The sequence below is a fragment of the Thermobia domestica genome, chromosome 18 (assembly GCF_964235325.1).
Source record: "Thermobia domestica chromosome 18, izTheDome1.hap1.1, whole genome shotgun sequence".
Classification (NCBI taxonomy): Eukaryota; Metazoa; Arthropoda; class Insecta; order Zygentoma; family Lepismatidae; genus Thermobia; species Thermobia domestica.
This window is the reverse complement of record NC_137471.1, coordinates 70790668-70817589: the sequence shown is the minus strand read 5'-3', so window position 1 is coordinate 70817589 and position 26922 is coordinate 70790668. Positions and strand designations below refer to the sequence as shown.

Genomic DNA, 26922 nt, shown 5'->3' with positions numbered 1-26922 from the left:
GTTATAATATGTTATATATATATGGAAGAGTAAAATATTTGTATTAAAAGTGATATTAAGTATATACGAGGGCTATTCAAAAGGTAGGTACTTTATAATCTTCAACCCAGGGTTCTTTCCTTCATAGCAAAACTATTACGGAAGTCCCGTCCGGACGACATCTACAACGATAACGTTGTATATAGTATTAGCAATCTGTGCCAGCTTATAAAAAGGGATCAGAGGCGAATTATGTGAGCAGTATTATATATAAAGAAAAGAAAGACACATAGAGATATTGAGAGATTATTTTGTAATCGTTAACTAGAAAAAAAGTTGTTGCTATGGAAACGTAGTAAATAAGTGTATGTACGTAGACATCTTGTTAAATATGAAAAAGTGGATTATGTGCGCTTCTCATGGTTGAATATTAAAAATCAGTTAAGAAAGTGATAAAACGTGTGAATTATTTCGAAGATTACTTAATTGAATTACGAACCACCTTCTAAGAGCCGTTGCGCCAGGAATTTAGTTTATCCTTAAGTACTTTTACATTTTGAATAATTTTGAAGGCATCTATAGTACGAATTTGTTTTCGAAGGAATAATAATAATAATTCCTGGAATTTCATATACTTTAGACAACATAAAAATTTATATTTCAGTGGCAGAACAAACGTTTTACATTTATATCTTGATACTCTCTTGATTCAAAGAACAATATTTTGTATATATATATATATATATATATATATAAAGTGTAACTTGTAGCAACTTTTATAGATATGAGTTGTTACAAGTTACACTTTATTTGCATAATCACCTTGTTTACATGTTGAAATTCAATGTATGATTCAAGAAGCTTTTCACCTGATTTTACCATCTGACGTTATGATCCTGTTTTGTTCTGTTGCAGATTATGTACGCGTATGTAGACCAAATGGATTTCAGCAACCGTGACTTTGTATCTGCTTTACGAACTTTTCTGGAAGGATTTAGGTTACCTGGTGAAGCTCAGAAGATTGATAGGTTAATGGAGAAATTTGCTGGACGATATTGTGAATGCAATCCAAAGTAAGTATGTAGAAAAATTGCATGTTTTAACTATTGAGAATTGGAACGGGTACAAAGTGCTACAGAATGTTTGTGCTAAGGGCAAAGTGCCACAGAAGGTTGCACATTAGGATGTTGTGAATCCGTGCTAACAAAGATATTATTCTCAGATTCTCTTGTATGTTCACTTTGTTGGAAGAATATATACTCTAGTTATTGTGTACTCTTATTTGTTTGATATGAACTCTTGTAGTAATTGAATCACTATCTCATGGATATAATAACGTCGTATGGTAAAAGTATCAACTATTATCAGTGCATTATTGTTTGGGCATTTGTCAGGTCTCTCAAAGTCGAAACTCTGCATTTAAATTTAAGTAACGTAAATAATTTATTCTAAACTTCATAAATTTGGTACAGATTACTATTATTAGCTCGTTTAATTTATCTCCCCTTTGAGAGTATTTAATATTAGCTTTTCCTGTTGGTCCCATTGACTCAAAAAATACAAAGGTGATACAAAATGGCGTATAAGAGTTATACCAAGTGTTAGTACATACAAAAGTAGGAAACTAATAGTCACAGTCGACATCCTTTATTTGCGTAATCTTTTACGTAGACTTTTTATTTGTAATTAATTGCAAGAAATATTACTTTACATTCTAAATAAGTAATCTAGACCAATTCCCTGGCCTCTACTCGGCGTCGTGGGGACAATTGATAAACTACTTGAAAAAAAAGAAAGAAAGAAAGAAAAAAAAGCGAATTCCGGACTTGAAAGCCAGTATTAACGAGTGGATCCGATATGCTGATCACATATCATCCCAGCTTCCCCTCAGGGATGTTGCGCCAGGAATTTAGATTTTAGTTTTAGAATAAATAATTTAAGGGGCTATTATGGATTTATTTATTATTTTACGATTACTTTCAGCAATGGATTGTTTGCTAGTGCAGATACCGCCTACGTATTGGCCTATTCTATAATAATGCTAACAACAGATTTGCATAGCCCACAAGTGAAGAGCAAAATGACAAAGGAACAATACATTAAAATGAATCGAGGTATTAATGATAGCAAAGATCTTCCAGAAGAATATTTGTCGCAAATCTATGATGAAATCGCTGGTAATGAAATCAAGATGAAAGGAACTGTTAACAAACCTGGGAAACAATGTGAGTATTTTAGATATTTTCGTGTAAGTTTTGTTCAGTAAAGACCTATAGATACAATAAAAAATACAGTTAACTTAACACTCGTGCAGTTAACTCATACTCGCCTATTTATGTGTCCTGGTAAACCTAATCAGATGACTATATACATGATTTCGGTAACCACCCTGTTGTCTACAACAGCCTAAGGAAGAATTTCTGTAATTTTGTGTGGTATTTAACTTAGGCTTTATATATATATATATATATATATATATATATATATATATATATATATATATATATATATATATATATATATATATATATATATAGAGAGAGAGAGAGAGAGAGAGAGAGAAACATTAAGATATATATATAGAAACCTTAAGATCAGCATTGACTCTTTGAAGTATTGGTGATCACTACATACAATAACTTAAAACGCTTTTCGGTAGCAATATAAAGGCAATTTAAGACGCTACAATTTACATGTGCTTTTATGTAATTCAAAATATTTAATTTCATTTTAGTTAAAATGTGTGTAAGTAGTAGCATCTTAAGATTGCTTTTAATATTTGTATCATCACTGTGTGTAGTGGTCGCCAGCACTTTAAAAATGTTATTGCTGGGTTTGGAGTTTTCTGTAAAGAAAGAAAAAAAGAGATAGATAACATATAAATATCTTTGTGAAGTTAAAGCTATTCATTAGTGTCTCGCTGCTGATTGCAACAGAATTGGATGCCGAAATCTTGCTAGGAATATATGCTCCGGTTAAGTTTCCCAGGGCACAACAAAATATGACAGATTGTGTGTGTGTTAAAAGTGAAACAAAATTGTTGAAATGTTTCAGCATTGTAATGTTTTTCTGAAAACCCACACGTGTTTTTTTTTTCCATATATACTACTCGGAGATCCTTCTACGTTCTCTTCTGTCTTTTGTTCCTCCTCTGCGGGTGTTCTCATCTTTTTTTTTTTTTTTTTTTTTTTGCTCGGCGCTCCTTTCTTTCTCATTCTTCTCTTTCTTCTTGTACACTTTGAAGAATTATTTCCCATTTCCTGCTCATCCTTAATATATCACTTCAATTTTTCATTAATTTTATTTTTCTATTATCTTATCACTTCAGTTGAGTCACAGAAAAAATACGTAAGAAGACATCTATACTATCTCCAAAGAGACCTTCCAGAAATGGTTTCGATTATGAGAGCAGCGTATATTGGTTTGAATGCATAAGCTGTCACTGAATTTGTGTGATCATTTGTAGTCTTAATAATATACAAAATGCGCGTAACAAGGAACGTGGTTGAGATAGTTTGGCTAAACTTTAGTTTTCAGACACTAGAGGCTCTATCACGGCGAAATTAAAATACCGCTAATTTTACATTAAGTATGTGATATCTTCAAATAGATAAAAGATAATCGAAATGTGGAACAAGAGCGCCCTAGACAATATTATTGTACGTGAGATAACGTTATCACGACTCACTTATCTGCTTTCGATTTCCAGCCATTTAAAAAATCGGCATTTATTTTCGCGTTTCTAAATGGCTGCAAGCGGAAAGCTACTAGGTGATTCATGATAACGGTACCTGATGCAAAATAACATTGTCTTAGGGCACTCTTGTTCCACATTTCGATTATCTTTTATCTATGTATAATATAATTACTGTAAAATTAGCGGTATTTTAATTTCGCCATGATGGGACCTCTTAATAATTCCCACCGAAAATGAAGCTCCATCATATCTCCGCGCAGTTAACTATTTATGGATTGCAACGATAAAACGTTAATTTTTATTTATGTTATTTCTTTCAAGAGCCGCCTCTTACGCCATGCAACGTTTTTTTCCGTCTGCACAAACCAACAAAATCAACAGCAGTTTTCCGTTCATCAGTTTGTATCCATATGGGTATATATATATATATATATATATATATATATATATAGTGATTTTATTATTTGATCTTAAATTCACAGTTATTGCACTGATTTTTTTAGACATACAAACTAACCTTTTATAATTACTCTTTGTAACAAAAGAAAAAAAAAATAGAATTTTCCCTCTAAATGTCACTTACATCGCTCATCAGAGTAAATAAAAGTTGTGCGAGTAACATTAACACATTTTCCAATGAAGAATATTATACGAAATTATTCGCAGATACCCCCAATTAGATATTAATGTCATTTACTCTGTCGTTCCACCCACTGAAGCCGATAAGCTCAGAGACAATTTCACTGACTGCTAACTCGTTAGGCGTTAGCACACTGTTATGACAGGAGAAACGTGAATACGTGACCAGTTACACGATTATCAATGTCTGTCTGAGAAGGCGAGAGGGATTGAGTAGAAAACTGACAACTGCTGTCTTGGTGCGCAATTACGTTTGCGAAAAATATAGATAAACATATACCATTAAAGGAAGATAAACTGTAAACTCATTAATTTAAATTGGTTCATACGTGTTATGCTAACTTCTTTTTTCAATGTTGTAGGGCTACTAGCGGTATCCCCAGTAGCCCACAAAAGACGTTATTGAATAATGAAGGGGAGAGGGGGATGATTCTTTGGAAGAAGCGCGTGCAGCCTCAAAGAGATTTTTGAAGAGGATTAGATACGAGAATTCGAAATAAATAATTAGATTTTCCCGTCCAAATTCGGCTTACTTTAAAAATAAATCTTGTACAGTCCCTTTCTAAAACGTTTATTTTCGTTCTAGCATATAGATTGTCTGGTATTTAATATCAAAATATGTATTGCCTCATTTGAGAATAATGATTGTAGAGAAAAACATCTTTTCTTTCAGTAATCTCAAGTGAAAAGAAGCGACGTTTTTTATGGAATATGGAAATGGAAGTTATATCTACAGCTGCCAAGAATTTAATGGAATCCGTAAGCCATGTACAAGCCCCTTTCACATCTGCGAAACATCTAGAACATGTGAGGCCTATGTTCAAGGTAGGATTTCTAAGCTCTTTGAGAAAAAATCAAATAATGTGCATTTCGAATCAGATTGTTTATGTAGTCTCCTCTAAAAGTATATGTATATATTATCGTTTTTTTTAAAGTTCAGAATGATCTTCAGAGATTTTATTATAATCATGGGTTAATAGCTGTGAATTATAAAGTGTTTACAATAAGTAAAATACCGAAGTTTTACTGTATATCTACATAGTGAAGTATAGAGGCATGTGCTTGATATCATGAGAAATATCAGATTCGTGCGTTTACATTATAAGCTTCGTAAACAGTTAACCTCACATTTGCCTGTACTTTTGTATTGTTTTTTTTTCTTTTTCATATATAGAAAAAAAATAATAATGCCTCTAGTATTGAATATATTGCAGATGTATTGTAATTTTTCAAGGTTGATTGCTCGAGCGTGATTGCTGTATGGTAGAATGCTTAACTGGAACTTTAAAATCGCAAGGTGGATTTCATGTTAGAGTGACCGCTGATTTTTTGGTATTTTCCTGCTTTCTTTCACTTGTCATCATTCTACTAATTATCTCACCATAAATCACTTGATTATATCAACGTTTAGGCCACAGGGCAAATTGGATATGTTAACTATATGATGATTATAATTAAAGTCCCCTTTCAAAATGCTGTAGAAAAATGGTCCGAATGACTTCAAATTTGAACTGAATATATTTGAAGAAAGGGGAAACGGTATAGAATAAGAAAAAATCCAAAGTGTATCAGTAAATGGCGCTGTAAGCGGCTTAACGAAAGTGGATTCGGCTACAGGTGACATTTAGAATCAAAGTACGATGGCTTTGGCATGAGTTGCACATTAACCCGTAAGCACTCGCGCCCTTTTTGTGACACTAGTACTCGCGCGGGGGTCCAGTAGACTCCCAAATTGATATTTGTTTTATTACAATAAAAATATATTTTTAAAATAATTAAGACAATGTAGCTTAACTCCAGACATGTTTTTAAAAGTATTTGCTGCAATCACATTTTTTGAACTCGTTTTGAGACATTTTTTAATATTTTTTCATCAGGACTTCTGGCTAGCAACACAAAAGTTACCTGGTCTGTGAACACCCCGCGCGAGGATTAAGCGTTAAACCAATGGTACTGTTCAATGTGCATGATTGTTTCAGTTTTATGACGGAAAAAATAACTTCCAAGTCATTTAACAGTTGTGGCACTGAGTGGAAAGTCCATCCACTACGGCAAGCCATCTATTGATACACTTTGGAGCTTTTTTTCTTATGCCATACCGTTTCCCTCTTCTTCAAGTATATTCAGTTCAAATTTGAAGTTATTCTGATGAGTGTTTTTACAGTATTTAAAAAGTGGGACTTCAAGTATAATCATCCTGTATATATTTAGTATTTTCAAGGTCATTGCTTGTCAGATTTTCGTGGTAGAATGTATAACATATAATGCTTCTTCTTCTACTGAATTTCATCTATCGTAAAAATTTGGTATTAGGAAAGGTCGATCTCTAAAATATATTTATTTATTTATTTATTCCACTCTAATTTTTTATAAACGTACCTCGAAGAGAAGTTCACATAACTGAATATAAAATTGTTTTCCTTTAAGTAGAGTGGTAATGTTTTATTGTTGCATATGTCTTAGGCATTAGTATACTATAAAGCAATTTTTTGTTTCAGATGGCGTGGACTCCATTCTTGGCTGCATTTAGTGTTGGGTTACAGGACTGTGATGATCCAGAAATAGCCTCATTGTGCCTTGACGGAATACGTTGTGCAATAAGGATAGCCTGTATCTTCCATATGACGGTAAATGTCAGATAGTATTGTGTTCTTTCAGTGATATTTCTTAAGGAAGTAGAAGGCACTTTTTTGTTATATGCAATATATATATATTTCTTGTATAATAAAAAAATGAGTAGGGTTATCAATGTACTCCATGATTCGAAGAACATTGAAAAATATCAAACGCAATTACAGAGAGCAAATCTGAGATAAACTGTTATTATTCATGTGAACTGGCTTTGTCAGCTTCAAATGGTCTGTCAAAATTCTTCCCACGATGCAATGAGATAATCGCTTAAGATTACAAATATCCTCAGTGGTTAGCTTTCTGTTTGAGACCAATACCTCAACAGGAACTTTTTTAAGGTGGTTGCACAAATTGAACTGGACCTTGACGGATCTTCAGTTGAAGCCCCTTCCTTCTCTTTCGTAAAATCACGCACGCATTTCCGCACAATTCAGTCAGCAAAGGCAGTATCTCCACAAATATCCTTCAGCAATACCGATATCTTTTTTTCACAATATCGAATATCGATATATTTTTCACAATGTGTAGACAAAATCTTTAATAGGCACCTCGATGGTGAAATCCATCATTTCAAATAAGTATCAAAAAGAGGGATTTTTTTCACAGGTGAATATATTAAAAAATAACATAATTAGAAGCTGATAAATTAATTAGAAGCGTAGAAATTTTGCATGCACTATATTCATGTACACTTATGTCCAAAATGATTGTCGCATATCTATAACTGTCTTCTTATAAGAATATAATTTGATACTGATTTTGCAGAGTACTTTTAATACTGATAACATGTGTATAATCGGAAAATGTATATTTGTTGTAAGTTTCATAAGAAAAGAATTATAAATACAAAAATTAGAATGAATAAAACAGTGTTGCCAAATGGACAAGAAAATTTTATTTTCGTTTTATTGTTCTTATTTACTACTCTTTTGATGTGAAATTTGCCACATACATGTTTTTACCGATTATACACATGCTAACATTGTAAAAAATACTGGGAGAATTCGTTATCAAATTATATTCCTACAACAACATATTTATAGACATGCGACAATCATTTTGGACATGAGTGTACATGCATAGAGAGGAATCCCGTAGTCGGGAAAAGTATAGTTTCTTTGTACATTATATATAGATCTGAAAATTTGTAAATAGTGTCCTGGAAGACCTTGTAAAGTCAGTATATTCGTGTTCGTCAAATAAGTCAGAAACCTGTTATTGTGAACGGAGTAGCCAGTACCGTTCCCGAGCGTTTAATTCTATCAAGAACATGTAGAATGCTCTAGATAAGGGCGTGGCTTCTCTTGTTCTCGTCTCTCAAAGCTGGTAGATCTTCGCTATAATGAACACACATACTAATAGAGTTGGATTAGTCTACGTGTTCAATAATATTCAGCGTTGTTGCAGACATGCATTGTTGACCTCAGTGATCATATCTCCGTTGGTGCTTTTGTGGCAGACTCGTTTCTGCACTTTTAAGATAGACCATTTGTAGGTTAGATCAGTGAAACATTATTTTTTCTGTCAAAGTGTCCTAAGTATCTTTCGTTATTTTGGTTTTGCCAATATATGGTGTACTAAGTGCTTATTAAATTACACGATACATTAGTTCAGAATCAGAATTTGTTGATTTTCATTCTACCTTCTGATATTCATTTGTACCGTAGTTTATGACAAACAGTGTTTGAGAAACATGCAAGTGAATGTGTATATTACTGGCTGTAATCAAGTAAGAATTGTATGTTGGATTGTTAAGTAGCAGAGTTAAGCTGTTAGTCTTTTTTTTTTTTTTTTTTTTTTTTCGGTCAAGCACTAATTAACGTTGTAAGATTACAATATATTGAAAAGTGATTAATGCAACTGAGTAAGTTATTAGTAATAATATTTCTCAATCTCTTTTTTCCTTTCAGTTGGAAAGAGATGCCTACGTTCAGGCGTTAGCGAGGTTTACGCTGTTGACAGCCAATTCTCCTATCACAGAAATGAAGGCGAAGAACATTGACACAATCAAAACTCTTATTACTGTAGCTCATACAGATGGTATGTTAGTTTTTAAGAAAGTATTTATTTTACTTAAAACAAGTTTAAATAAAATACTATTATGTAAAAATTACATACTTTCAGTTGTAGTTATTTTTTATGTTCCTTATGTGTGTGCGTTTTTCCGTCAATTTCTGGTTTTTATTTTGAGCAACAGTTAAAAATAAAATGAATAAAAAAGATGACAAGAATAAAATGGAATAGAAATAAGAGTGATATTTTATGGAAATTTACTTACTTACTTCTCGTCTAATTCATGTCACCTTATTTATTTATTTATTTGTATACTTCAACCATCATGCAGTGATTTCAGAATAACTGCAAAATTTGATGGAAAATGTACACATAACGGAGCATTCGGAATATAGAAGATCAGTCTTTAACTATTTATTTGCTCTATAGCATTAAATTCTCATTACATAAATCTTACTTTTAAAATATCGTGAATGTATATAGAAGAAAATTTGATCATCACTGTATTGCGAGCGATGGTAATATTTAGAAAAAATATAAGCAAAAGGCTAATATTCATCGCAAAGTACAAACCACTCCTCTAGGAAGTGCTTTCCTAGAAAATTATCCCCATCTTTAGCCTAGTTACAAATCGAAAAGGATTTAAAACAAGAAGAAGCCGTTATTATTGATATGGTACAAGCAGGTATAACAGGAGATCGACGACACCCACCATCAACCAACAACAAATGCCGAGGCTGACAAGTGGATTGTTGTCTCTCTGGTTCCGCGTATTTCGGCAAAAATTAAGAAGATACTGCAAAAATGTAACATCAAGGCCTTAGACATTCCTCAGAAATTCATAGAGAAATATATTACAAATTTTAAATCATTTTTTACTGATCCCCAACAAAGTAGTGGTGTTTATCGGGTTAAATGTCAATTTGACAATATATAGGTCAAGCAAAAAGGAATATTTGGACCAGAATAGCTAAGCACATTCACACATCGAAATCTCGAGTTTACAGCAGTTATCCGGATTGCCATCGCATCTCAAAGACAATAACCATAATATTGCTAATTCGTGTTTGATAGAGAAAATAAAAATAACAACTGAACGAACAATTAAAGAAGCCTATGCCATTCATAAAGAGAAACAACACTCAATTTAGATAAAGGAGACATAAATGTGACTTGCAGTAGTCTTTTTACTATACTCATTTCTGCCGTCTAGAAGGTAATAAAAAACAGTGAGCAGCGGCAAGTGAGCTACCATTAATATCTTTTCATGTCCGACAAGAAGATTTATGCTTCGCATATTTTAAATCCTTTTTAACAATTTCTACCCATGTTTTCGAATTGTATCTAGGCTGAAAATGGAGATAATATACTTCGAAAATAGTTTCTAAAGTAGGGGTTTGTCTTTTGCGGTGAGTATTAGCTTTTTGCTTACAATTTTTTTAAATATAATTTGGTATTCGTGTTACATGTAATGGAAAATTTTACACGAAAGCAAAGAAAAATCTTGTTTGTGTGTACAAATGCCGAAAGCGGCTCCCTTTTAGAGTTACGAACGTCAAAGTTTTTGTTAGTAGGAAGTATGTCTGTTAGGGAACAAACTGGGTTGCGTGAGCCGCATACCCGGGCTCGATTCTCGGTTCAGTAATGCATTTTTTCACTGTTGTATATTGTTGAATTTGCATCTATAGAGGAGGTGAAATGATATAGAATCAGTTACTTCCTCCATTACCATTTGTTAACTAGATCGTCTGTGGTATTGGTTACTCAATTCTGAGTTGGTATTAAAATAGTTTCTGCTTTACACAATTACCTTTCTTGCAAAAAGTATATATCCAATGTTGTAAGGTGCATTTGCGTTTTAAAGCAAATCGCATTCAATATATTTGGTTTCCATGTTATTGTTACATTGCAATTACTTGTATATGCATATAGTTCAGGAGACTTTTACTTAAAGCACAAGCATTGTCGAAAGTTCGTATCGTCAAGATTAGCCGAAGTTTAGATGTAAATTTAAAACTATGAAGTTAAATTTAACGACAATTATAGCCTTAGTAATACCTGTGTTATATTTTATTTTCATAGGAAACTACCTTGGGAGCTCATGGTTAGATATAATAAAATGTATCTCGCAGTTGGAATTAGCACAGTTGGTTGGTACAGGAGTGCGACCTCAGTTCATTTCAGGACCAAGATCTGGCTCAGGACACCATGACAGTAGTAGTTACCATGCAGATCCACTTCATCTAAATTTAAACACTTTAGATCGTAAGTATTCTAATTTATTTGTGTATTTTAAGAGTTCATGCTATAAAATGCTCTATACTTAAAAATATATATATATAATAAAAAACGAATTCTATATTAAATTCGTTTCACTCACCACTGAATGTAGGAAGAATATTAATTAAAGCTAAGATCTCTTTGTTGCTGCACAAAAACGTGACTGTTTGCTGCACCACTTTTGGAGTTTCAAAACATCCTTTTACTTTAACATAGACTGTCTCCAAATCTTAGAAATTTCCATCAAATAAACATCACATATTAAAGTTAACTTACAAACAGCTCTTTCAGATTTCACATGATTTCTATTTTATGTAAAATTTCTGCCTCTATTACCAATGTGAAGTTTTCTGTAAACACCAAGTACATATATATAATTATTTAAGATAGTATTTTAAGTGTGTTAAAGGTTGATCGGTGTATGTCCGACCGATTTGGCAACACTGCTGTCGGCTGTGTTAGTTTCACCAGAAACATGAAACCTGCGTTTTTTTTTTTTTTTTTAAAATCACTGTGGTGTCTCAGCTTGCGTTTTACCCCATATTATTTCAGTAGTAATAGGGTTATTTCGGAAAGTTGTAGGAAGACGTATACTAAATTTCATTAAAGTCAGCCGAGTTTTGCGAGGGTTATCGTGGAACAGATATACGGAAAGACAGGTACACAAATGCCAGTTGAGTCTAATGGTAGAAGCTCAATTCAGTGATTTGGTTCTCACAATCTTTCTACTCCTTTTTTACACACAGTTTTAGCTTTCATTACTAACCTGTAAAACTGGTCTATTTTTTATTTATTTTTAAATGAGAGTAAACTACTTTCTTTCTTTTTTGCATATGCTTATATGTTTAGTACCAATATGTACTAGATTACGTACATTACACGTTAATCCATTTACATCAAATAGGTACTAATTCAAGACCGGATAGAATAATTTAACTTGTGTGCATATTTAGATGTCACAGGAAGATGGTGGAATTATAGTGATTTGTAGTACCTTAAAACTTCTAACAGAATGCACAATATTGTCGGTAATAATGAAATTATCATTAATTCTTGATTAGAAAGGAATTTTAGTAAATTATAGGCTATTCAAAGGAAGTCATCCAGACATGCACTTCCTTTCTCATCACGATTTTATTTATTTATTTATATATTTTTAAATGTTAATTTTTGCACTACGCTTATTCGGAAATAAATCCTTGTTGCAGTATTTCCTTTTAGGTGTGTCTATGGGATTTCAACGCCAACCTTTTTCTTATTATTAGAAATTTGCTCAGTTTTCTTAAAAAACTTTAATGATTATGCTTCATCGTTAAAGAGAGAGGAAAAACAAACTTAAGACACACATTCCTCAAAATCAGAAGATCGTACATTATTGGTTGATTGAAGGTTACCGATTGCTGAGGACTACTCTCGGTGATGACGATGAAGGATGTGTATATTGGTAACGGGAAGTGCGTTTCCTGAATTCGAGAGATGAACATGAAGCATCTTCGTCTTACCAGATTATTAATTATTACCCATATATGAACACAAAACGAATTAGTAACCTATGTTAATTTGTACAGCTTATATATTCATACTTCTAGTACCGCTATATTCAATATTTAATTTAGGTTTCTGCATGTTATTTTTCTTTCAGATTGTATTCCTAATAGACTTCTTTTTTGTTTCCTCTCTTGTATATTATTTTCATTTTTTGTGTTGAAGTGTTTAACAATTTTTTTTTTACCTGAGTAGTATATTCTTTTTTATGTGGTTCAATACTGTTCTTTTGTAATTGTTAATGTTTTCTATGTATTGGTGCTTTTTTTATGTATGTACATGGTTATGTGCTCGAAGAAGGCTGCAGAGCCTCAACTTCGCTACGTAAAAGAAGTCATAAATAAATAAATAAATAAACATCGGGGCTCGAGAAACCAGATCTTATACTTAATTCGAGTGAGTTTAATTAATTCTGTTCGGAAGAGTACTTTTTATTGCATTGGACGCACGTACGAATATGAATTATTTTTGTGGATGCGAAGCCCAAAAGCAATTTTTAAAGCAACTACGAGGTTTAATTTCACATGGAAACATAGCAGCTTAACACTGAGACTCGAACTCAAGACGTCCAGGGTACGGCCCAGACTAGAACGTCATTTCTCATCTTACAACACCGAAGTACCGAACACATGACTGTTGTTTTCATAAGGTACCGTCCAGTGAATGTAACTCCTGTTTCTGAGTGATTACTCTTTTAGTGTGGTGAATGAAGACAACGATCCACAAATTAGTATTGAATTTACCACCGCTATGCATCTTCTTGTACAGCACAGCAAGTATTTGTTCTACTAGCACGTTAACTACTTATGACCACTGTTTTAATGCCGTAGAACTGACGTGTATTTGTGTTGAAGTACTATTCTCCCCGTCTCACTCACTCTGTCTCTTGATCAACAATCAAACTTTTTTTTTTTCAGTTAGTAGCCTGTGCTAAAATTCCCATTTCTAGGACTCCAGACTAGAAATGTATTTCAGCGCGTACTATCTGGAGAAGCTGTTAGCAGTGCTTGCAGCAAGCTAAAATTTAAATATATTTTATTCCCATTTACTCTACTAAAAGATCGTACATTATGTTTAGGTTAGTTTTAGAACCAGTTACTGAGATTTTTAACAGTCACAGTAGACATTGGATATTTGTCTGGTCACAAATTGTGAGTCCGATCATTATATAATATTTTGTAAAGAGTGTCCAGCGTTATCAAGAATAAAAAAGTAAACGCAAAAATTTCAGGGTGGATTGACTTAAATCACTTGATTTCGTTAATAAAAATCGTTAAATCAAATTCCGAAATAAATTAATCTAAAGTGGAAATAACTAAAATCCCGTTTCTGTTCTATTGCAATTATGGAAGATGATAATCATAATACAAGAAACTCAAATGTATGTACAGCACAGTATGAAAACGAGTATCATGCAGAGGAGGATTAGGGAAAATCTCGTTTTGAACGGGGGAATCCTGCTTTCTTCTCTTTGTTACTTTGGGTTTCTAAATCGTTAACTATTCCAACGGGGAAATCACCATGAACATTTAAGATGAAAATTCTTTTGTGTGCGCGTCTGTTTCTTTGCTCCCTGATAATAGGGGTGTATTTAGAGGGGCCCGATCCCCTTAAAAAAAAAAAAAAAAAAAAAAAAACTTGAAGCGAAATATATGTATTTCGTGCCGCAAGCTACGTCCGATTTTTTAAAAATATGCCCCTGCCAAATATCAGTAACTTTTGTGGGAAAAAAAAAAGTTGTGTTGATGAATGTTGCTGTTCTTTTTCCGTAGTGCTTAAATATTGTGTAGGATTGAAATCAATTAACGAGTGAGGATTTATTTAAAATTCAACCCCAATACTTTCACTTAAATGAAATACTAATTCCTAATGTTTTTTCTTCATTTCACGATTTGTATTATACAAAGAGAAAGATTTGATAACAAAAATTATTTTTAAAAAAAATGATTTTTTCCACCCTGAAAAATTTATAATGAGCTAAACAAAAAATGGTTATATATATATATATATATATATATATATATATACCTTTTTTTAAATGTTTTTCAGCTAGCGTCAAGGAATCAATTGGCGAAACTAGTTCTCAAAGTGTAGTAGTGGCTGTGGACCGAATCTTCACAGGATCAACTCGTCTGGACGGTGATGCGATAGTAGATTTCGTGAAAGCTTTGTGTCATGTGTCTTTAGATGAGCTTGGTCATCCTGCTCACCCTCGAATGTTTAGTCTCCAGAAAATAGTAGAAATTTCCTACTACAATATGGGAAGAATCAGATTGCAGTGGTCTCGTATCTGGGAAGTGCTTGGCGAACATTTCAATAAAGTAGGGTGCAACCCAAATGAAGACATTGCATTCTTCGCTGTGGATTCGTTAAGGCAATTATCCATGAAATTCATTGAAAAAGGTGAATTTGCCAACTTCAGGTTTCAGAAGGATTTCTTGAGGCCTTTTGAACACATCATGAAGAAAAATAGGTAAGAATTTTTAATACATATTAGCAGTAATTTAATACAGATACAATCTGGCACACTTTGTTAAGATTAATAACAATCATTTATTCTGGGTCCGGAACCCTAAAAGAATTGTTATATTCGTAATACGATTGCGGTAACCAATCTTGTTTCCTTCGACAATTTGACACTAAATCAAGACCTTGGGCTTCACAATTATGTATAATATACACATACACAGGGCATTTAACCTAAAATATTTTTGAAATTACAAAAACCGTGACAAATCCAATTGCGCAGGAATGTACCCATGTCAGGGGTCGATACGATTCTGTGAGGAGCAAGTGCTCCCATCATAGGGCTCCGGGGAAATGGCAGCATGGGTCGAGTGATACCTCGTTTGTTGGAAAATGAAATAACGCTCGGAGGAAATATTTGCGGTATGAGGCACAGTTTTCTTTCCACATTCTCAAGGTACTTCCACATTCTCATTCCACCAATTTTATCATTCACTTACCTTCATCATCCATTTTCCTCAGCCTAAACGGCATAATCGTTGGGCGTTAAACTGAAAGATTTCATTTTATTTTCCCAAAAAGTACGAATTCGCATCGGAAAGTTTGCAATGAACCCCTTCCAGTACTTTTATCTTCATTCTACGGATTGTGCCCAGCTGATAGTAATCAAGTACAGACCTCAGTGTAGCCAGTAATGTCTTGTGGTATAACAGTGCGTCGTTCGGAAGGGCCAGTGAAAGTCTACTTTTTTTTTTTTTTTTTTTTTTTTTTTTATCGTGGGCAGCTTTCAGTAATAGTTGCATGTTGTTAGTTAATTTAGCAGTAATATTTAATATACGTGGATGCAGTTCGGTTTAGAAGATAACACCCGTGTCTCCTACCTTCGAATGAATATTGCTATACTGGCATTACGAAAGTGGAAAATATTCACAGATTAACAAATTGATTCCGCTGATTGTCAATTGTCAGATTAGCCGACTCCCGAGGGGGAAAAAATGCACAGAAAACCTTTCAAGTTCTAAAAATTTAATTCATTAAGGAGAGCAGTGTAATAATTGTAAAATCAAAGCTATAGAATAAGCGTAGCTCTCTTGAAGAATGGTTATCGTTCTCGTCTTTGCTGTAAGGGCCCGGATTTACTTTTTAGTGTGAGTACAGTGCTTTAAATCCCACAAGTCTCAGTCTCATATGGTGTATGAGAAACTGCACGTCTCATGTGATGTCGGTGTGAAAAAGAACGCTGCAGTCCTTCAGGTATTGGTTGCCATCCATCATTGTACCTTTTTCTAAGGATGGTCACCATTCGTCCATCTTACCATGTTACAAAACCAGTAAAAATATTTTTGTAGTGTTAGACCACTTACATTTATTTTCCGTTTTATACCTTTGCTACGCGAAATTCAGAATTGAAAACATAACTAACTGAATATATCAGTGTCCTTAGGTAGATAATTTGTTTAACTACTTTTGGTGGCAAGACAGAATTCTAAGTTTAAGAAATTATAGGTTGTGTGTTAATATCATATGATAGAACGTATCTAAAGTACCAAAACTAGTACACTTCTCAGGGACCAATTTTTCAAAACTTCTTTAAAAATTTTTACAATAGTAAATATTATGAAACAGGACCATCATCATCTTGAAATCCGACATTTCATTAATGATCTGATTTCTTGTTGACGATATTATGGGTAGCACATATAATGCATAGTATCAAAGTTTTCACAATAAGCAATAACGTAATCCTATTGACAACATCTTAGTATCTTATGATCGTGGCACATTAGTTGGCAGTATTTCCTTTTTTCGCCATGCTGATAAATTTGGGTATACTGTTATATCAGGTTGTCTCTCTCTCTCTCTCCCTCTCTCGGAGCTCAAAAATTGAAAATACGTTTATCATTGCTTGAAAATAACAATATAAAACCATATATGCACCATTTTGTTCGATGATCTTCCATCTTCCGGCATCGTGATGATCTCGTCACTATAGAACCTCTGTTGTTTCTTTTCAAAAATGTGACACATGGTTTACGCAGGCCTCTTCTGAATCGAACTTAACATCATTTAGGGTGTTCTGCAAAGACTGAAACAAATAATAATCTGATGGTACCAGTTTCGGCTGTACGGTGGATACATTAGAACTTCCCAAGTTTTATCTCAACTTTTGATTGACTGTTAAAGATGTATACGGTCTGGTGTTTTTTGCGTTGTATACTATACCGTTTCAGTTGATCAGTTCTGGCTGTTTCTTTTAAATTGCTAGGTACACTCGTGCTAATTGTCGATAATACAGGATGAAGTCTGTAGTTTTGTCCGGTGGCAGCAACTCATGAGGCACGATGCCCTTCATATCCCACCAAACGCACAGCATAACTTTCCTGAGCATGAGTGTGGGTCTTGCCAGAGACTGTGGAGCTTCTTCTCGTTTCGATCACATCTTTTCCGCATAATGTTGTCGTAGGTTATCTACTTTTCATCATTTATGATCGGATTCAGAAATGGCTCGACTTCGTTACGTTTGAGGAGAGATTCGCAAATGAAAATTAGTTCGAGTAATTTTATTTATTTATTTTATTTTATTTTATTTTATTTTTTATTTAATTTTTTTTTATTTTTTATTTTTATTTATTTTTTTTTTTTTTTTTGTTCAGAACATGTGACTTCCAAACGTTGAGCTTTTTGTAACCAGCTTTCTCCAAATGGTTCAACACTGTTTAATGATGAATGTTTCGGTCCTTGGCGATGTCATGACTGGTTACATGCTGGGCTTGCTTGAATTCTGTAAGAATATCATCTACTGCAAGGAGCATCTTGGACGTCAGAATTTCCAGAAGAGAAGCGATGAAGCAATCTTTCGGGTTTTGCTTTTGATAACATATCTCGCTCATAGACAGTACAAATTTCTTCACGGGCCTACACAGCATTTTGCACATTTATCGAAATAAATTTGTAAAATGTATCGCATTTTTGCGGAAATTCTATTTACCTTCATGATATAATACCTTGCGTTTGATTGTAAAAATTCTAACACTTCTTGACTATCTACTATCGTCAATTATAAGTTGTCAAATGATGTTTGGCCTGATTCGCTGCGATTCATTTATCCTGAGATTTGGACACCAATGCCATATCGTGCGCAAAAAGCTCAACAGTTTTAAGAAGACCTGATATTTCAGTGCAGTTGTAATATATTATTTAAACTTCGTGCTTGTCTACCTCGTCTGATTTAATTTCTTGTCATTTCACCTTTGACAACGAAGGTGGCATAAAGCCTTTGAAATAGGGGAAAATTTTTACTATACTTTTAACGCAGCTGTAAGTACTATATGTCCTGTCATGAATAAGTGTTTAAATAGATTAAGTGCATAGTTACAGAAAGCACGTAATGTGAAAATCTTTCTCTTGCAACAGATCACCAACGATACGGGATATGGTTGTGAGATGTGTGGCCCAAATGGTAAATTCCCAAGCTCATAACATCAGATCTGGTTGGAAAAACATCTTCAGTGTATTTCATTTAGCTGCCTCTGACCATGACGAGGGAATAGTGGAGTTAGCGTTCCAGACCACAGGAAAGATAATCAGTAAGTTAAGCCAGTCTTACATATTTATCATTACAAATCATCCATTAAAAATTTTAGAATGTATAAGTAAAATTGACCATGAATAGTGAAGTTAACGTTCCAAGCAACAGGAAAGATAATAAGTTAAACTGAGAGATTTATCAGGGTGTCTATCGGTCACGAAAGTCACGAAATCTGAAAACAGTCATGAAAGTCAAGAATAAGTCACGAAATTTCATTTTGGAATTTTAGTAGACACCCTATTTATCATTGCAAACCATCCATTAAAAAGAAAATAAATAATACTAGCTAAACGCTCGTTCCTACCACAGGGTTAATAGATTTATGAAAAATATTTCAAAGGTATATTGTAAGGTTCCCCACCTTCCAGTGCGAACACATGTTATTCATGCAACATATGCTATTGTTTACAAACAACAATACAACAGACGATACACATAAAACCAAGAAGACACGAAGACAGCACGGCGGGAACCGAAGAGGAACGAGTCATCCAGAAATGGCCTATAAAAATGAACCCGAAGAGGATAGAAGTATCACTTGACCACTGATCACTTAAACTTCATCTGCTCGTGAGGTCGCTCTGGACGAAGGAGTACTACCTTTCCTAAATCACTGGAGGCTACCATGAGCTAAGGGGATTCCTAACCGTAATCCGAACCTCTGGAGCTTGCCATAACGTAAGGACCAAAGAGTACCGTATCCTGAATCGCAGCAAGACGCCCTGGGAACTGCTGAGCTGAAGGATTCCCGTATAAAACATTTTCTTCCTTCACCGCACTGGTCATAATTAAGATTTTAAAATATTCATTTCGTAGATACAACGACTATTTTGTAATAAAGTAAGGTGAAGAGCTAGAATCCCGAACTGTCATTGTCTCGACCCACATAAACATTATCATATGAATTCCTTACATTAGAAACAATCGAATGAAAACAAAATTTTACGTGTAATAATGAATCCGTTATTGATAAAATTTTACATGCAATAATAAATCGATTATTGTGGCTTGAAATATTCTGTTTTTGGCATAAATTTTGAACTCGCGCTATCTCCTTAAATCCATCCAGTTCGAGTTAGGTAGTAACTATGTTCAAAAATTGTTAATCAGTCAACCATTTGGCCGCGATGCGACCACAAACGAGATTACATTCATTTTTCGTTCCCAATAAAGAATAGGATCCCACATTGCTGAATTCAGCGTGTGTAGTTCCGGATTTTTGTTTCCGATCAGTGCACATAATTTTACAGTTTGACGTAGCATCTATGAAGGAAAATCTTTGAGTAAATTAAGAAGAAGCTGAAAAATTAAAATAATATAAAGCAGGTTACTAGGGAGCTGAATCATAGCAAACCTGATTTAATTGGATACATTTTGTGTCTGCGGCGATAAATATTTGTTTCTGAACTCTAAAGTGAGTGATTTATGAAACATTGAAAAACTAAAATGATATTTGAGAATGGTACAACATACTATCTTAATAAAATATGAGATTTGTATATAGTGAATTATGTAACAGTTGCCCGTGTTTCCGGGGGAACACATTATTTTCACACGGTATACTATTTCATTTATTATTATATTATAGACGTATTATTTTGGTCTCTAGGGGGCACTCTCAGAGCTCCGGGGCAGTACCCCCCCAAAAAACATGTCTGGAAGAAACACTGATTGCACCTTAACTGTATACGTCATTTTTCAATTCTCTTGTCATTTAAAGACTCGATCGTAGTAACGGCATACAAAAATGTAGTTGGAAAATTTTGAGTAGGAAATGTATCGATAAATTGTTACTAGCCGAGTACTAGCTAATAAAAGAAAACAAGAATGGTCTTCATTTGTCACTGTGTATTAAACTGAATATAAGGTATAATCTGTGACAAATATATTTGTGGTATATTTACGCAAAACTAAAACGTCCTCAAATATAAGACGTACCCCCAATTTTTGAAGAAAAAATTGAAAAAAAAATCCTCGAATGTAAGACGTACACTTGGCGAAAATGAATAAAAAAAAAAAAAAAACTTATACACTGCATTGATTTTAAAGAATGAAAAAATTAATAAACATGAAAAAATAAATAATGTTATGTATGGGAAAATAAAGAAACATTGAACTTACTGCTGGAATTTACGGTGTATTCATGTGCATCTGCTGGTCTTTTTTTTCGAATGTAATTAAAATACAACACTTGCTTGCGTCAGTTTTATAGCAAACCATTATCGGTATCATATATCAGTATGTATATTATGCGGGCTAATTTTAAAGGGTTTTTATTTCTCGTAAAATGCACGATTTTAGTTCTGTATTCTGTTTGTACACACAAAATACACATTCTTTGCAGAATCGTGACTAACGGGATTAGCAATTTTTGGCAAACTCCATCTAACCTGGTCTAAATTTGCATAACTCAAATCTAAGACCCACCTGGATTTTGAAGACAAAAAAGCGACAAAAAAAAGTACGTCTTAGAATCGCGTAAATACGGTGTATTAATACTACAGAAATGTATCTTTGATGTTGAGTTACTTTCTGTATTACAGTATACATTATCCGTAAATGAAATTAGAATATGTTCACGTTCAGAAGTTGGAATTACTACACACTAGTAGTATGTTTTGTAGCGATAGTTACTGATCGAACTAAGAATGCAGATTTCATGGTTATATGACCAAGTGTGAGGTTTGTTTATTTCCTGATATGCTATGGAATGTTTGTACATTGCTTACTCTACAAAGTTACGAAGTCAATAATATCAAGTATTGCTAGAAGATCATTTTACATTTTGCAAACATGCCAGGTGAGATTTTTATCATCTCTAATAAGTAATAATAATAATAATGAAAGGCATGCCTAGTAAATGGCGACATTTTATAAATAACCCAAGCATTATGTTGATACGTACAATATATAAAATTCTTTTTATCCATCAGAACATTAGCTCAAGAATGTTCAAGTTTATATTACAAAAAGACGATGTGGTTACAGCGAAGTTTCTTCAGTATTGTTGATAATGAAACCGTTGAAACTATACGGTTGCTTACAAAATATTTTTACTTATTAGGTAGTTCATAATTATTATTAAAGTATACCTCCATTGATCTCTATAAGCAGAATGAATTACTGTGTTATTAGGTATGTAGTAAGTTTACTTTTATTAAGTAATTACACACAGTAACTGAATATGTTGAAACCATGCCTACGAGCCAATGTGCTTTTGAACCTTCTTACCTTACTTATTTCTTTTTCGTATGATTTAATCATTTTGCATATCACCTCAGCATTATATACCTAATTTTTAATCAGAAATTTACAAATAACCATTGATTTTTAACATGTTTTGATTTTACTTTTTCTGAACGCAGCTTAACTCCTTGCATAACAGTGACAACTATATGAATGTCATGAAAACGTATCTCTTATTACATATCGTATTAATCCTGGAGATGATGAAATTTGTTAACAGATGCAAGGCAATACTTAGTTCTACTATTTCTCCTTAGGTGACAGCACTTTACTGACAAAAAAAAGGCAAAAAAAAATGTCTCAGTAGATGGCAGACCTAAGGGGGCATTCAATTGCAACACACATATGTTTATTTTGACGATAAACAATTAGCAGCTTCGAGATATATTACGAAATCGGAAAAGGAAACATTTTGTCTTTGATCTCCGGTCAGTGTTGCCAACTTGAAACAGCATAGAATTTCTTCAGAACATCAGAATTTTCCTTTTTCAGTCCAAATGTTCCACAATGCAAATAATTGTTTTTATGAGTAATGTGAATGCTCTCCTCACGCGCGGACAGTAATTATGTCCTACATAGTGGTACGCACATAGGAAAATGACACCTGGAACGCAAGGGGTTAATATGTTGTAAACTGAATGTGAGTACCTCCTTATTTATGTGTCTTTTGATAATCCTCACATGTCGGTACGAAATATCAAGTATTGCTAGAAGATTATTTTAAATTTTTCAAATTAGATTTTTATCATCACTATATAAATGCCCCTTATATTGAATCACATGATCCTCTTTAGTGCTTTAGCAGAGTTTATTATTATTTTTTGAGTTGTTTTGGAAGTTACAACCACAAATTCTACTGTTGTCCAGCAAATTGTATCCATTGGTGTGTGTGTTTTCCCTCGGTGACATGTATAATTTCATGCACATGTTATTTGTAATCAAAATTCAAGTACTTAATTCGTTTCTCGTTTATTAATAGTAACTGCTCTTCTCTTTTCAGCCCAATTATATAGTCAACACTTCCCTATAATGATAGACTCATTTCAAGATGCTGTCAAATGTCTGTCAGAATTTGCGTGTAACGCAAGTTTTCCTGACACGAGTATGGAAGCAATTAGGTTAATAAGGACATGTGCCAAATATGTTGATGAAAAGCCACAGGTAATAAAATATGAAACTACGGTAATCGTAATATCTTAGAAATTTCTTGATGGTAATTCCAAATATACTTCATTCTTTAAAATGTAAACATCTGACCTAGAGTTGTAAATTTTCCGGAAATTTTGGAAAAATTGGTAAAATAACAAAAATCTTTGTATTAGGTTAATTTTACTAGTAATGGAGCCTTTTTTTTTTTTCCTCGAATGCGTGAAACTTCAATATTGAGAATATTTAAAAAAGAAGCAATTGAAAATAAAACTGTTGTAATTTTTCTTGAACTCATTTCCCCATTTCCTTTATGTGCTTTATAGTCGTTTATTGGTTGTTGTGCATTAATTACAAGACTTTAACAGTTGCATACGCAACCATCATGAAGCGTTTCTGTTGCAACAAATAGAGCTCTTGAATGAAACTGAGTTCTTAATGTGCTCTTTAATCTGGTGAAATTTTGTTAATTTTAACCAAATTACTTCTTAAAAGAGACAGCGGTAGGCAAATTTCAGTAATACTCATGCACTAAAACATATAATTACTATTGTTTAATACTCCAATATATAAACATTATGCACAAAATTTTGTATGTAAACAAATACCTGTTTCCTAATGTGATAAATTATACAGGGAGTTTCAAAAGAATACCGACAACGTTTGGGACGTGATTCCTGACTCCAAGATAAGACAAAAAGTATAGATAAACCTGGGTGCACAAATGCTTCCTTTCAAAGTTATAGGCTGCCGAAAACATGAAAAAATGAACTTTAAAGTTCCATAGCTCCAAAAATATGAGACCTACCGTAGTCGGGTCAAGACTTCACTTAGGAACTAATATGTGCCCTATCCAAAAATTCATGTTCCAGAATCCTAAGGTACTCAGGCAATATTTTTTTTATAGAGGGAGTTTGGCTACGAGAATAGTTTGGCTAGTTTGAAGAGTGAGTTTTTCTAGTTTGAAGTACTCATCAACTACCTCTATAAAAATTATTGCGGAAGTACCAGAGGATTCTGAAACATGAATATTTGGATAGAGCAAATAATAGTTCCTAATTAAAGTCTGGATCCGTCTACCGTAGGTCCCATACTTTTGGAGCTGTTTTCGGCAGCCTATAACTCTGAAAGGAAGCTTTTGTGCACCTAGGTTGGTCTATACTTCTTGTCCTATCTTGGTGTCAGGAATCGCCTCCCAAACGTTGTCGATGTTGTTTTGAAACATCCTGTTTATATATTATTTGGTAAGATCCTAAACGTCACAGAAAGTTGTTTGAATGCTTATTAGTGTGTTAACTTATTTATGTTCTATGTACGTAAAAAATTACTGTTCAATAGCAGATTATATCTATTGTTGTTTGTCGTCTCCTATTGGTGACAAATTCTTACAGTGACGCACATACTACTTCTAAAACTAGAGGGCTTCACGTAGTTCAGTACATGTGGCCCATTTTGTGTTTTCTCCTGTTATATATGTACTTTATACAGGATACTTAATGAAAAGAGTTAAAATAGAACGTACCGTATGTCAAACTCCTAAGTTGAGTCATATATATATATATACGAGGATAAGTCAAAAATTATCTGCAATGTATGAATTTTTCGTACATTGTTCATACTGACCTCTGACCTCGTTTATTTTATTATGTTGTTGTGGTCATGCTATGAAAGTTTGATCCTAATTCCTCCATTTGTCTTCCTTTTGTTGCAGATAGATCATGGCCTCTCCATTAGAAGTTTGCACCAAAGAGGAACAACGAGCAGTGATCCGGTTTTTGAGGTCGGAAGATGTATAAGGGGCCGCAGTCCATCAAATACTTTCGGCACAATACGGGAACAGTGTCTTGCCGCAACGGAGAATATCTACGAATGGATTGAAAAATTCAGAAATGGTTGCTCAAGTGTTATGCATGAGGAAGGAGCCGGACGACCATCTACGGCCATAAATGATGACAACATTGAGCGTGCACGTGACATAGTTCTGTTAGATAGACGAGTGGCTATTGATGAAGTGGCACATTGTCTGGAAATTAGTCATTGTTCCTGATACAACTTCCAGCCACAAAGATCGGATCACTTCTTGTTGTTTCTCTTTGGCGCAAACTTCTAATTGAGCGGCCATGATCTATCTGCAACAAAAGGAAGAATTAGGATTAAACTTTCATAGCATGACCACAACAGCATAACAATAAAATATACGATAACAGAGGTCAGTATGAACAGTGTAAGAAGAGTTACGTCAAAATTGCGGATAATTTTTGACTTACCCTCGTATATAACACTAGCAGCGTTCACCCCGCTTCGCTGGGGTCACCCCGGAACGCAATAAACTTTGTTACTTAGATAATTTTTACTTTTTCGCTTTCAAGTGATATGATAAAAACCATAGAAGATTGGAGTAAATGTTAACATTATATCGCCTGTCATTTATGTTAACCCGCCGAGTGACACGGTCATGTGGGTTGCATATAAATACGGTTAGATTTAGCTATGATGAGCTAACAAAGGATTTGTACGTTATGGACACTTGAATGGTCAATTATCTCAAGACACTGGTAATTGAAAATTAAAGTGATATGATAAAAACCATCTAGGGTCCAAATCTTAATAACCCCCCAAAAATGAAAGAAATTGGTTCAGCCGTATTAGCGTGATGAGCTAACAAAGGATTTGTACGTTCTCTTTTATATATAAGATTTTGACGTTGGCTCGTGAAAGATGTATTGTGAGTAGTGTTCCTGAGTAGTAGAACACATATTTTATATTTATTGGCTGTTCAAATGTATCTGCTAATAAGTGTTGCTTTCTTGTTGTGTCTTTGCAGTTATTTCGCGAGCATAACATGGAAGACATCAATGTGCCAGAAGATGATCGCGTGTGGGTGAGGGGCTGGTTCCCTCTTCTGTTCGAACTCTCGTGTATTGTGAGTAGGTGCAAATTAGATGTACGGACTCGTGGTCTTACAGTGCTTTTCGAAATTGTGAAGACGCACGGTGAAAGTTTCCGCCCACATTGGTGGAAGGACCTTTTTCAAGTTCTTTTCAGGATTTTCGATAATATGAAGCTGCCTGAACAGCAGACAGAGGTAACAGTAAGAATAGATTATTTAATTTAACAGACAAAAGCGTGTAGATCAGTGTTTTTCTGCCTTTCTTTTCAGTTTATCCAAACATAATAAAGCAAAACGTAAAATGTATGGTAAGTATACCTAAATATAGAAAATGGTCGCTACTTTATAAGCAATTATGCTTTTATTTCAAAGTATTTTTTTTAAATAGAAGTAGAATTTAGTTACTATACAGTACATATAATCACAATACTAAATACAATCAATTAGTTCAGTGGCTCACTACTCTGATGAGAGTAATGAGGCTTATTATTTTTAGGATCATATGAGGAAACGAAATGTCGTTTTAAAAATTGGCTACGCGAATATATATATGCAGTTTCAACTTACAAACCGTGGTCCTTCAATACTTCGTAGCCAGTAGTAGAAGCAGGTCCGCCTTGGTTCCCAAGAGGACAGCGATGTACTATACTACATTGTAGCTTATTTTCAATCATTCAATACAAGTAGCTTAATTAACTATATTCGCAATAATGTAAAATGGTTCTCTTACGTCGCTTCGTTGCTTCAGAAAAGCTGTTTGGATCATATTTGTAGTACTACGATATATTTTGTTGAACTCAG

The 26922-nt window shown here is 33.7% G+C and overlaps 1 protein-coding gene across 6 annotated transcripts in view; it reads left to right on the top strand.

Moving 5' to 3' along the window:
- Positions 1-26922, top strand: part of Sec71 (ADP ribosylation factor guanine nucleotide exchange factor Sec71) — a 140624-nt gene that overhangs the window by 63444 nt on the left and 50258 nt on the right. For all 6 annotated transcript variants that reach the window (XM_081746168.1, XM_081746167.1, XM_081746164.1 and 3 more), the window contains 10 exons: positions 895-1052; positions 1963-2204; positions 4989-5140; positions 6814-6942; positions 8857-8986; positions 11042-11224; positions 14834-15257; positions 18665-18837; positions 23086-23246; positions 26056-26316. In XM_081746168.1, the coding sequence (XP_081602294.1) occupies positions 895-1052; positions 1963-2204; positions 4989-5140; positions 6814-6942; positions 8857-8986; positions 11042-11224; positions 14834-15257; positions 18665-18837; positions 23086-23246; positions 26056-26316 (2013 nt within the window). The remainder of the gene's footprint in view (positions 1-894; positions 1053-1962; positions 2205-4988; positions 5141-6813; positions 6943-8856; positions 8987-11041; positions 11225-14833; positions 15258-18664; positions 18838-23085; positions 23247-26055; positions 26317-26922) is intronic.